The sequence below is a fragment of the Poecilia reticulata genome, chromosome 13, assembly GCF_904066995.2.
Source record: "Poecilia reticulata chromosome 13, P_reticulata-male-v2, whole genome shotgun sequence".
NCBI classification, from domain to species: domain Eukaryota; kingdom Metazoa; phylum Chordata; class Actinopteri; order Cyprinodontiformes; family Poeciliidae; genus Poecilia; species Poecilia reticulata.
The window spans coordinates 28,258,166-28,271,302 of record NC_088842.1 but is presented as its reverse complement, the minus strand read 5'-3'; the positions used below and the strand labels follow the sequence as shown (position 1 = coordinate 28,271,302).

The window sequence follows — 13,137 nt, the reverse complement described above, 5'->3', positions numbered from 1 at the left end:
CAAGGGATAGAACATTTTTGGAAAGTTACACCTTCAAACCAGAAGAAATGGCAGTCAGTTTAAAATCCTTCAGAAAAAAATGAAGGCTCCAGACCAACTGTTGCTGTGCACAGGTGATCAGCTGGTTGAAGGCAACTATACCTTTTGCTTAATTTATTTAGTTTCCAAACCACAACTGCCTCCCCTTTTTTATTTGTCTATCTTGTAAGTATATGAAAAATGAAAGAGGAGTCTTTCAGGAAGCTGACTTGCAGTGCACAGCTACATGGGCGGGTAGGGCAGCTCTTTAACTGTACCTTATTGCCTTATTATTTGAATTATCCACCTGAAAACAGCATCAGAGCATCCAAACGTGATAGTTACTGTATTACTTTGCTGTAATGCATCACTGATGCTTGCACTTTTTAAACTGCTCAACAAAGCAATGAGTTACCAGCAGAGCTTTGGGGCTGTTTCTGTGTAACAATGAAAACAGGCAGTAAAGTGATGAAAATATCCGTCGCTGTTGGATTACATGATAGATTTACCCAACATCAAGACAAACAAACAGCCACTGAGAAACATCTGTAGTAGTTTCCAAGTGGAAACCAGGGGCTGTAAAGTGAAGCAATGTTTTACTTTTTATTTATCACATTTACCCAGTACTAAGATAGGCATATGAGGAAACATTTGTTGCGGTTTCTTTATAACAACCATTAACTAGGGATTTAACATGATGAGCTATTTCTACTTTATTACACTGTTGAACTTATTATATCTATCAAAAATATAAAACTGTTATTTTACAGCAAGCTGTAACTGTGTAGTTGTATTGTAATATTACCAAATTATCACAACTTTTTAGCCAAGCTTTTACCGTCTTATAGTATAGTTAGTAATTCATGTTAGGCACAGCAAATTCAATCCATCCACATCAAGTTAAATAATACTTTTTTTAGGCATCCCATATTTATGTTCTTATTTGTTTCATACTTTGAAAAAGTTTGCAAAATTTCAATAAACAACTTGGGTTGATTTCTCATCCCATCTGGTGCCTAATAGGCCAAAAATGTTCTTCTCTCAATGACAGAACAACAGTTTTACAATGCATTAATTAAAGCCTCAGACTGTTAAAATGGCCACCACAGAATGACTGGATGCCTAAACAATGGTGAGTCCGGTAAAAGTGGCGACAGGAGACAAAGCTGGGTAGACAACAGCAACAGAGGCTTGATTATCCGGCCCTGATCAATAGCGGGTCACCACATGCCAGCAACAGATGTGGGTTTCAGGAACACACAAACAAAAACCAAAAGAAATTAAAATAGAACAATGCAGCTACATTTTACAAAGCAGAAAATACACATTTGAAATTAGCATCATGTTGCTTTCCAAGCTTATTTGGCAGAAATTAGCAATTGTGCATTCAAAATAAGAAAAAAAAAAAGATGCCACAGAAAAGCCGGATGAGCCACTAATGTATCAGTGCTTTCTTTTATGTGCTTTACAGGTGTCACGTATCTGTATATAGACATCAGGCAACAGTTTACGTGAACCTAAATAAACCACAAATGCTTCCTTCTAAGTTGTATAGTTCACACAAGGTTTTACATCTCTGCTCAGTGTGAGACATTAACCAGACAGCTGTCCCCCTCAAAGTTTATAATAAACCTTTTCTGGCGCTTAAAAAAAAAAATAAAAAATACAGTCACAAACACAATTGTGCCAGCAGTGTGCATCTTCTACAGCTCCAACCTATTATTTGTCCTGACAGCTGAGGAGATCCAGAAGCTCCACTGTCGGTGGATGCTTTGTCCCATTCATGTACCCAGAAAAGTAAACATGAAAAGATGTAAAACAGTTTTAGCGCATGAGGTTTAAAAGATGGAGGAAACAAATAGAATCCTTAACTTAAGATAAGAATCGACCCAAACATCAGGGACGGAGACACAGCAAAGTTGAACTCACAGCTATGACAGACAGCTTACGCAAGGCGACTTAAGCTGTTTATGACAATAATTTTTATCACGCAAGATCAGACTATATTTCACATTTTATTTTACTTTTAAAATATATCCTCTGTGAATGTTTGCTTACTTTTTTAGCCTGTTTTTGGTGATGAAATGTGTCGGATTTTAGTTGTTATAATGGAAATATTTCACCTTTCTTTTGAACTAGTCCTAAGACCAGAATTGCCCAGTTTCTGTTTCCCCAACTTCCTTCTTCTTTTATGGTTATGTTTTTAGTAGAAACTGTGATTATGCTCCTGGGGTGAAGATATGTTGCATCTCAATGGGACCAGTATAAACACCGATGTCCACAGAACGCTTTCAATTTCTCGACCGCCAAACATTTCTCATAAATTTTCACAATTAGAGTCGGCTGCAGCTCTCATCATTTTCTTCCTCTGTGTCTGAGCCAAATGAAGGAGGATGTTTGAATGTAGTCGCAATCTGATTTAATAGCAGTAACCTAAATTCCAGCTGCTATATATGTAACACTAGCTTAATGGGACTTTTAATGGCCAAATAAAACCTAACTGTAACAAAACTGATTAAGTTTGAGTGGCATGTGATTGATAGTGTCCTTGGGAAAAACATTTAAACAACTTCATAATTGTTGTACAGTTAAACCCTCTGGAGTGAAACACAAACTAATTATATGGGGTTACGATATGGTTCACTTATGACAGAAACATCTGGAGGTGATGACGTACAAATCAGAGTAATGATGCTGGTTAGGAACGGCAAACTCCTTTTGGCTTTTAAATCCCAACCTGTACTACTGCTGCTCCTGTCTTCCTCGTCCTCAATGAATAAAAAGCCAAATAAATATTCTTATACACAAACTCAAATTCAGGTCCTGGGTTTACTGCTACTACACTGGTTTTGGTTTGCCACACAGATGCCTTAATTAGGTGCATCAGCTTTGGATTGTGTTTTTGGCTGCCTTGTCTTGAGACCTATAATGTCATGCTTTTTTTATTCCAGACTTGGAATAACTACTATTTGCTACATGCCCAAACACAGTTAATATTGAAACATTTCAAAAATGATGATTCATACCCTAAGCAGCTCAGATTGCAACTGCAACTGAAAACAATGTTGACTGATACAAAATGTATCATGCTTCAAGAAACTCGAAACAAGTGCACGATTTAATGTGTTAAGATGGTGAAGGGTTAGCTATGAATTTCAGACAATCTTTTCTTTTCTCCAATATAAAGCCTTAATCTAGCTTTTTTTTTTATCATTTGTATAATTTGTAAGTTCATATTTATTACAAAATAGGGCCTTTACTCAGGTTCTAAGAAACGAGGCCAGGTATTCACGTCATGTAGTCACGACTCTCGACTCGAGCTCAATCCAACAGGTGTGACAGTGATGAAGAAGCTTCTTGCGTTTGACAGCTACCGGTCTCCTGCAGTTCAAGCTTGGCTGGGGCGGAGGGCGGGTGGGGGTAGGGGGTGTCAGAGCCTGCTGCACATCACATGAAAACAACCTCTAAAAAGCTCTCAGCAGATATAATCAGCCTCAATTTGCGGCTGAACACTTCCATTATTATAAAAATGAGCAATCTCTCGCCATGTCTCCATTTCAGCAGAAGGCTGGGCTTATTTAGCATGAGCTCAGTCTGACAGCTTAACTAACGGGAGGCATTATCTTCAATCAGAACTATTTGTGCCGCTTCCCCCTGCCTCTGCCGTCAGCGTCAGCTCCTGGGCGCCTGAGTGCGGAGGTCGTGCTGTGTGCTTCTCCTGGTAATTCTCGACAAGTACGGGGTGCTTTTAGATACACAGAACAGAGTAAAACTCATTTAAAACAGCAAGGTTTCATCCAGCTGAAGGATTTCCATACAAGCACCTGACCCTGGCACCTGTTGGACCGTCACTCCAATTCAAAAACACCCTATATTTTTGCATGTTGCCTGTGACCAGCTGTGGGTGTCATCATCAGCAGAGGATTCTAACCTTTAGAGCCCTAAATATATGAGAAACAATAAGATAGGAAATGAAGGAATGCAATCTCCAGCGAATGACACAAACAGTCCAGATTAGGTAACCTTTAGATATCTCATCATTAAACAAAGAGTTATGATTTCAAAATCATTACAATTTAACTTTTTAGGGGTAACATCCACTTAATAAGATGTTTTATTGAGCTGTAGGGAGAATACAGCTCAATAAAGCTGTATTATTACAGCTTTATTGTAATAATACAGTGCTGCCCCTCCCCCACCTGATGCTGTGCAATGCCAGTTCAGGCACTAGAGTTGTATCCAGTTCGCAAAACAGAAACAATATAAGGAGTTCGGAAAATGTTCTGGTTGTGGAAATCATGGACCATCATACTGGAAAACATGTTTAGATTGATCAAGCAGATCAGATAGCCCACCTAATGTCACCTTATCAGTCTGTTACTCTATAAAGAGTAAAGTAGCAAAAAGTCGTAACCTTCTGCCCACAAAGCACTTGAAAACATTTTATTTGGACGTTGGCAATCCTGTATCTTTGTTCAAATATTTGCATCAGAATCAAAATGGCAACAATAATGTGATTACTGGAACTGTCATAAGCAAAATGAAGGATTAATTTAGCAACAGTAACAGAAAATCTCCTGCCAGCCTAAATCTTACAAAAAAGAAAAAATGTGTTCATTTTTTTTTCCAAAGATTGCACTTAATTTAACAGTGCTGTATAGTTCGGGAGTAGTAAATTAAATGAGCACTAAAATAATCACTATGTCTCATTTTTTAGCTGGATAATAAAAGTATTATAGTTAATGCTGCATTTAGAAACGTTATTACTGATTAGGTTTTTTTTTTTCTGCCATTGAATTCTGTACTGAATAATGAACAACAGAAAACAACAAAAATGCAGTTGCATCTAATTCTCAAGGTGAAACTGATTAAAAGACATATTTGGATTTTATGAATCCTGGCAGGGAGAACCTAATGAAGTGTGTTAAAAATTTAAATTGAATTTAAATTTTCATTTTACTGAAATAATTTAGGACCAAGAAGGGAAATAAGGCATCCTGCAAAATTCCTCAAGCATGTCAACAGAAAGAGATGAGAAATGTGACGGTGAGTTTGTCTTAGTTCATGAAGTCGTATATCTGATGCTAAAAATTGCATTAAGATTTAAGTTGAAATCTAAATGTGGAAACTGCAAATACAACTATTTCTATTTTAACTAAGTAATGCTAGTTCCTTTTTCCTGAAACAAAATGACTCATCAGTGTCTGAAGGGAAGATTTACTCAGGATTTCCGGTTGTCAAAAAGTCGACTTTACATTGTTGTTGGTCATTTAAACCTCTTTTAAAGGCAGAGCTAAATTAGACATGGTTAAATGATTCACTTGCAATTCGAAGAAGCTGTTGGCACCTGACCACACTGCACAAATCTGAATAGCATAAATCTAACAAGTGGTGAAAATGACTGCAAGTTTAACTGCCAAGAGATAATAAATCTGTGCATCTTTTCTAAAAATAAAGAGGCACAGCTTCAGCTCCACATAACATTTAAAAACAGGATTTTAAAAAAAGCTAGAAAGAAAATCCCAAACTCTAGTTTCAGTCATGCAAAGTTAACTCATTACTCTGGGTTTTACATGCTAATTAAAGGACGTGTAGAAAAAAAACATTTTTCCACCGCATTAATCATTTTTTTTCCCCAACATGCAGGGAAACACTTGCTTTTTTTGTGCTGTTTTCACTTTAACTACAGAAACCACAACCACAAGGTTAAACACATTTCCAACTCCTACGAATAATAGCAGTGAGGCACAAGGTTTGACATGAAATAGAATTTCATATCAGTATTTGACATAGATATAGCTGCTAATCAAACTCCCTTTTTTGACAGTGTAAATATTATATATACTGACCATTACAAGGAGATTTTTTGAACAGATTTTGGCTACAATTCAACAAAAAAAAAATTTATTTACAAATTTAAGTGTTTTTCAATTAATTACTAGATCCTCCTTTACTCTAATAACTCCTATTAGCAACACGGACATCCATCTTACATATGTATTCATCTAAATGTCTTTTATTAGCTCTGCAGACTTCTCACAAGTTATCATCTATTAGTAAATGCGGTAAACCTCATAAACATCACCAACATTAATAAGTTGCCAGTAAGAAGAAGCACAACTCTGTCACACTTGCTGGAACTTTTTTTTTTTTTTTTCACACTTAGACCACAGAAATTATTTCCCACTCAAACCTAATTCGTTAGTGATGTTATTTACTTGAGAACAAACGTGCAATTTCTTTGAAATTTCTTTACTATTCAGCATTCCTTCCCTTTCTGTTTCTTCCCCAGGTTCCTTGTTCACTTCGTGTTAGCTGATAGAGTTTATGAAGGGTTAGCATCACTGCAGTACATTGAGGAGTAACTTCTACAGATTGAGAACATTGACATGTGCATTACGGTTCCAAAATTGGACACAGGCAAAGAGAATAATTAACTATGCTTTTTAAAGTCAACCAGGAACTTTCCATCGAGCCCAATAACCAACGTATAACCAAGGTTCTAAACATCACTGAAGCTTTCTGTCACAATGCTCCCATGGTATTTATGAGGTAAAGGAAATGCCAAACCAAGTGAAGCAGCCACCGGAGATTTCTGAAAGCAGAGCAAACAGCCAGTAAGCTGCCAGAAGAAGGCTGCTACCCGTTTCACTTGTTTACAGGAAACACACATTTGTCTGTTTGCAACAAAACAGACTAATGTGGAAAACAAAGGAGCCTTAAAAGTCACTCTTATTATTTTGATGCAATATAAATAAATCTACAGTCGGCATCCTATGAGCACCAGCGTTTGCCTGCAGGCTGGCTACCGGAGCAGAAGCAAAGCTATAATTCACACAGAAGGTCGAATTCTGTTGTTTTGCTGAAATTGGATTTTTGTGTGTGTGTGTGTGTGTGTGTGTGTGTGTGTGTGTGTGTGTAATCTTTCAAACTTCTGAATGATGCAAGACTTCTGTTCTGTGCAACAAGTACTTTAAAACTACTGATTTTAGTGTGTGTTATTTTTATCACAATTATTTTTATTGTGGTAATTAATATGTCTCCGTGTTTTGACTACATCTTCTAGCCAGTCATCTTACAAATAAGCACGCTAATGACAAAGCCATAGTCAGCTAATTCCCCGACACGTTTTACTTGTCTTCTATGAAGCTAAGAGTCGGTGTAAGTATGAGGAAGAAAATTAAAAACGAACAGGAACAGGAGGCTCCGCGGTGCTGTCAAAAGCGTTTAGTGAGGTCGAAGCCATCAATTAAAAGAAACGTTTTGCACTTTTCCAGGCCAGTTAGGCGGGTTCAGATCCTGGGACGTCACACCCACACACTCCTCCTCTGCACTGAGTGGTGACTTCTTCCAGCTGGTCACAGACATATTCTGCCAAGATGCAAGACAAACAAAGTTTGAAAAAGAAAAAAGAAAATGCTTCTCCCAACTTCCATCCTTAACTGAACCATCTGAGGCAGTTCACTTTGTTTGCGCAGCATATTGTTTACATAGGGCATGCGAGTTGTGAATGTCATGATCCGTATGCGTCTGTTTATTCATTCACTGCTGGATATACAAAGAACAGTCTGCCTGGTATAATAAAGTTTATCTCAGGTTGTTTCTGTGTGGCTAATTTATATTATTAGCTCCATCATACAAAGCTGTTACTGTGGTGTTGGTTTACTTTTGGAGAGTTTTGGCAAATAAGCGGAACATTCTCACTCCTGGTCCAAAATCACGAGAGATAGCAAGGGGAACATTTTAAATCAATGGGATCTAATTTCCTTCAGAACAGCTCTATTTCAGGCTCAACCGAGAAAGTCTTGATAGAAAGTAGTGCATTTATATACTTGCAGGCCAATTTGATTTCTTTCCCCGTCATGAGACCTCTGTCAAAACACTTCCTGACGGTACCGTTGAAAGGAAGTCTGGCATCTGCTGTTGGTGAAATAATTACATTTTGAACCAAAAGAGTTCATGGCAAAGGGCGGGATATTATGACAAAGTGGAAATAGGGCCACAATCGGATGCTTTAGTAAAGAGAAACAAATGTGAGAGAAATATGTAACCAAGGCTGGTGAAGCAGATGCTAGCTAAAGCTGCACGTTGCTACATAGTAAGATAAAGGTTTATAAAGTCCTCTGGACAAAAATAACCAGATTAATCACAAAATGTCACTTTCAAATGATTATTTCAGGGTTCTCCAGTGTTTAGAACTGACAATATAGGATCTCAATTGGATTTTAAGCTGGATTATTACGTAAATTAAACTTTTTTGAGCTTCATGTCATGTTATATTTTACCCTCATCAGAAACATGCTGGAGTGTTGCTTCGATTTGAATTCAAGGATTGATTTGAATCCTTGAATCCCTCATTCAGAGGTGCATAACCGTTTACTCTTACAAACCATGTCACAAAACCCAAACGTCCTTGAGCTTAAGGTCACAAACTGATGGATGGACAATGTCCTTCAGGATTTTCTGGTAGAGCAGAATTCAGATCCACAAATTACACCAAGTTGTTTGTGCCCTGAAGCCATAAAGAAGCCTCAGTCCATCAACACCACCATGCTGGACGGCTCTGACTTGTTAGTCAACCAAATATCTCCTTAAAAGTTTTAGTGATCACCCACATCTCTTTTAGTATATATATACGAGACACGCCTTTGTGATATTGTTGGCCAACGGTGGTTTTGACCTGGGAATTTTTCAACTGACTTCCTTATTGCTCAGTCATGAAAACTGACCTCAACTGTGGAAAGTGAGGTCTGTGTGGTTTTAGACGTTGTTATCGCACGAAGCCAATATTGACGACCTCCAGAGATAATTGTTGTAGCCTGGCCGCTTCATTTGCCTTGCTATGGTTTGTTGGAGTAGATTAGTTGCCTACTTCGTGTGGTCAGGCAGGTGCTATTTGAGTTATTTTCTGCTTCTACATTTAATCTGGTTATCTTTGTCTGATGTTAACATTTGTTTCATGGTCTGAAACATTTGAGGGTGGTAAAACAAAAAATAAAAAAGCAAGACTGAATAAATCTGGAGGGGGATACATACTTTTAAACAGCTCCTGCAAGTCACTGCTGTCACATCAAGCAAGCCATTTTTGCAGCTTATGGGGGAAAAAGGCCTCCAGATGAAATGGAACAAGGAAAATGCTTGTGTGAACGCTGGTTGTCTGTCAAAGCAGGAACTGGGAGGCGTTCAGGGCTGACCTCTGAGGGCACGGACTTCCCAAAGCCCCTCTGCAAAACAACTGTCGACCCGGCAGCTGACAGAGGGACACAGACCACTGTTGCCGCTCTCCACTGCCCGCCTTCAAAAGTCACTATCTCCCCTCCACTCCACTCCACTCCCCCTCTCCCCGCCAATCATTTCATCTTCCTCCTGAGCACCATCAACCAAGGCAAGAAATTGAAACCGTGTGAAACCACGAGCGGTGAGAATGAAGACTAAGAAGCAGATATTACCTTGCCGATATGATCTGTCTGGAATGTGGCAGTGCCTCAGTGAATTTGAACAGACATGTTTCTAATGTCGCCCACAACAGTTCAGTTCAGCAAAGCAGTGCGGTACTGACCCGAGCACATGAGCCGTTTTCAGAATTACGCAAAGCAAAGCATACGATTCCTATACAACTTAAGCTTGCATGATTCATTCAGGTGACTTACAGGGTATGTACCTTTAAACTCCTACAGATTCTGTCACGTTTCACAACACCAAGCTGATTTGATTCAGTAAAATACAGTAAACAGTGTCATACAGGAGGTTCATATTCAACCTCCTGTTGTTGTTGTTGTCTGCTATGCAAACCAATAAAAAACTAATTCATCAGGGTTTTAATGAAGCCACAATGATGAAGCATAGTGTCTGATAACTGATGGAGGAGCAAAGTGACCTCACATGAACTATGCATGAGCTGCTGGCTAGAAATCCTCGATCCCTCAGTTGTTTTCATGTTCCTTGTGTTTTTTCTGGCCATTGTTCAGAAATAATAATAAAAAAAAAGTAAGTAGGCCACTCCCACTGAGCACTACAGTGGGAGTGGCCTACCCACCTCTGGAACATTAATCAAAAGAGATAAACCTCAACCAAGTGATTCATTTGAACCACAACCGTTTTCCTTTTTTTTTTTTTTTTCCTTCTTCTTGCATTGTGGAAATGTGGCGTGTGTGAAAATTGACTACACATGTCCCCAGTGCTGCTGTCACATGCTCGAGGGGTGGGGGGGACACAGCAAGTTTATACCAATCATGTGGGATAGTGAAGAGTCAGTGAGTCACCGCGGGAACCTAATCGCGTTTGTAAACAATTAGACAGCATTTAACAAGAACAGGGCAAGCGTGCGAGTGTATGGAAACATTGTGGCCTGTCTTCTCCAGAAGCAACCAGCGGGGTTGCTGCTTTGCATGCAATTTGCATACATTGAGGCCTGCAGCAGTGATAACCAGTTTTTTATTTTTACTATCAGCAGCTCTGAACTGGCATGTTTTGATCACCGGAGGTCACACACAACTCGCTCTCAATACAATAACCAAGCACTTCTCCAAACACTTATTACCAAACACTGGTCCAGTCTTTCTCAGGAGGAAGGAGTTGCATATTGACAAGGAAGGTGTTGTTATAGATTAAAAATCATCGCCACTGTAGCAAATAATCTCCAAACTGTAGCAGCTTTGTAGAGGGGGAAAAAAAAACAAACAAACAAAAAAAAAAAAAAACACACACATTCCTGACATTTCCTCCTGGCGGTATAATAACCCGATCAAACTTACTACCCAACACACCTCCAGGCTGGAATGTTAGACATTCGAAAATATCCCAGGCATTAACCTAACTACGTCAGATGACGGCAATACTGGTGAGTAAATAGCCCTGATTGTCCATAGCATGGCGTTAAGTGGAAGGAATTTCAGACAGATTATCACATTTACAAGTCTGCCTGCTCTGGACACCATCTCATGACTCCGTTTTCTGGCCGCAGCCGTGTTTGTGTGCTTGTTTTGTTTTGTTTTTTTTTCTTAGGTTGGTTCACAAGGGTGAGACGCAGGGTGAGAACGCCTCAGAGTGCTGCTCTCTTGCCTCCGGGCCAATTTTCCCCTCCCTCTTGTTGTTTATATGAAGTTCTGCAACCAAGCAGGTTTTTCCCCTCCTCTTACTATTGCAGCTGCCGATCCATACCGTCCACATGGGTCTCTGTGTAAACACGGTCCCAGCTCTGAGTGGAAAACAATGAGGAAATGACAGGATAGTGGGCTGCATTGAAGACATTCAAGGATGGATTTCCAAACGAAACACATCGAGATGACATCATGGTAAAGTCAGCTAGCAGGGAATATGGAGGAGGTGGGTGGGGAGCAGAGGGGGAGCAGTAATGCAACACCATACATAAACAGTAGACAGCTGTATTTATAGGAGATTGTCTCATGGTTCTATCTGCCTCCATAAATCCTATTATCTGATTTGCAGCCATTCTCCTGCCCAGCACCCAACAGGAGGCGCAGCTTTGTCTTCCCCAAAACAATCAAACCGCCTGCAATTTTCACCGTTGCTGAGAAGGAAACCGGTTGCATCTCTGCTCCATTAGACGTTACCTCATCACAGCCAGATAATGCAAAATCACATCCGAAAGCTCTTTCATAGAATCACAAACAGCTGTCTGGTTTTATTCAGGCCTAACCCCCAAATTATGATAGGACCACCACTTTGTAGACACATGTTTAACGTAGTGCTGCGACTGTCCCAAGAATCAGAGTGTATTTTTTTCATTCCACCACTTCAACCATGTTTTATACAATATTACATTAAAAATACAAATAATTAAATAATGATAATACACATGATACTACCTCAAATTCAGTAACACAGCATGTTACTGAATGGCGTGAACTTAATCATTTGCTACATTTAATCGTTTGTACAACTGAAAAAGTTTTCCAACACCAACATGTAAAAGGCTGTTTTTTTTCTGCTTGATTAGCAAAAGGTGCTTAATTTGAACCAGGTGATGCCAAAACTTTAGCCACTACAAGAGTTTTTTTGTTTTTTATTTTAAATGTAAAAAGTATTTCTCTGTAGTTTTGACTTAATATATTATTCTTTCAGTAAACGTCCCCAATTTGAGTCCGTATTCTCCAATTAACCACCAATTTTACTAAATTAGCTTATGATTATTTCAATAGTCAATCGATTCATTACGATTAATCGCTTCAGTTCTAGTTAAAGGCGTAATTGACAGATAAACAGATGTTTTGTGCAGCAGGAGGCATAGTGAGGTGCACCTGCTCCAGTGCGACACCACTTATCTGAGATGCAGACGAACAACAAACAATTTGACAAAGAGGGAACAAACCAAGATAAAGAAAAAAAAAAAACTGGGTTACCTCTGTGCCAAACTTCTAAACACAGAAACTACAGCGGAAGCGTGCTTCACTCACATATCTCCTCAGCTTTTTCTCCGGGGGTGATTTCCTCAGCCAGCCCTGAAAGATGATTTCTCCTCCGCTCATGTTTGCCCAAAGTGCGCTGCTGCTGCTGCTGCTTCTTCTTCTTCTTCTTTTTGCTCTCAAAGTGCAGTCTGCCACTAATGCATGAGGACTCGCCTGTTCAAAGCGCCGCTGTCGGTTCTCGGCTCCCTCTGCTGCAGTCCGCTCCCCCCATTTGAAATCAGAGCAGGGAACAAAGTAGGAGATGGAGAGCAGCGCAAATATCTGCCCGGGCGCGCAAACCCACTGCTGCCCAGCGGAGTCTGAAAGTAGGCACGGCCGGGTGACGGTGAGCCGCGCGGGGGGGAAAAAAAAACTAGTCAACTCCTACCGAGCGAGGAAGTATCTGTGTGCGTCTGCAGTTTGTTTTCCCGACTCAGACCACGCCCACCGCGCAGAGAGAGGGATGGGCCGTTGGGATGAACAGGATGGAGGAACAGCTTGCTTGATAAAAAAAAAAAAAAAAAAAAAACATTAAACGGTGAGGGGGGAAAAAAAATAATTATTAAGCCAATCCTCATAAAAAAATAAAACATAACATTTTCACAAACTTTTACGTAAAAAGAAGCTAAGTGTTTTATGCTTTTTGTGAAAAAAAAAATCTACTTTTAAAAAGTTGCTTAATACTTTCCACAACAATAGTTTCTTAATAATA

At 39.4% G+C, this 13,137-nt stretch overlaps 1 protein-coding gene across 2 annotated transcripts in view; it reads right to left on the bottom strand.

The window, feature by feature from the left end:
* The window catches only part of gab2 (GRB2-associated binding protein 2), a 46,276-nt gene extending 33,352 nt beyond the window's left edge, over positions 1-12,924 (bottom strand). The window contains exon 1 of one of the 2 annotated variants that reach the window (XM_081614396.1): positions 12,435-12,924. In XM_081614396.1, the coding sequence (XP_081470522.1) occupies positions 12,435-12,506 (72 nt within the window). In that variant the 5' untranslated portion in view covers positions 12,507-12,924. The remainder of the gene's footprint in view (positions 1-12,434) is intronic. The other variant, XM_008426405.3, reaches the window with a different exon arrangement.
* Positions 12,925-13,137: the final 213 nt, after the last annotated feature.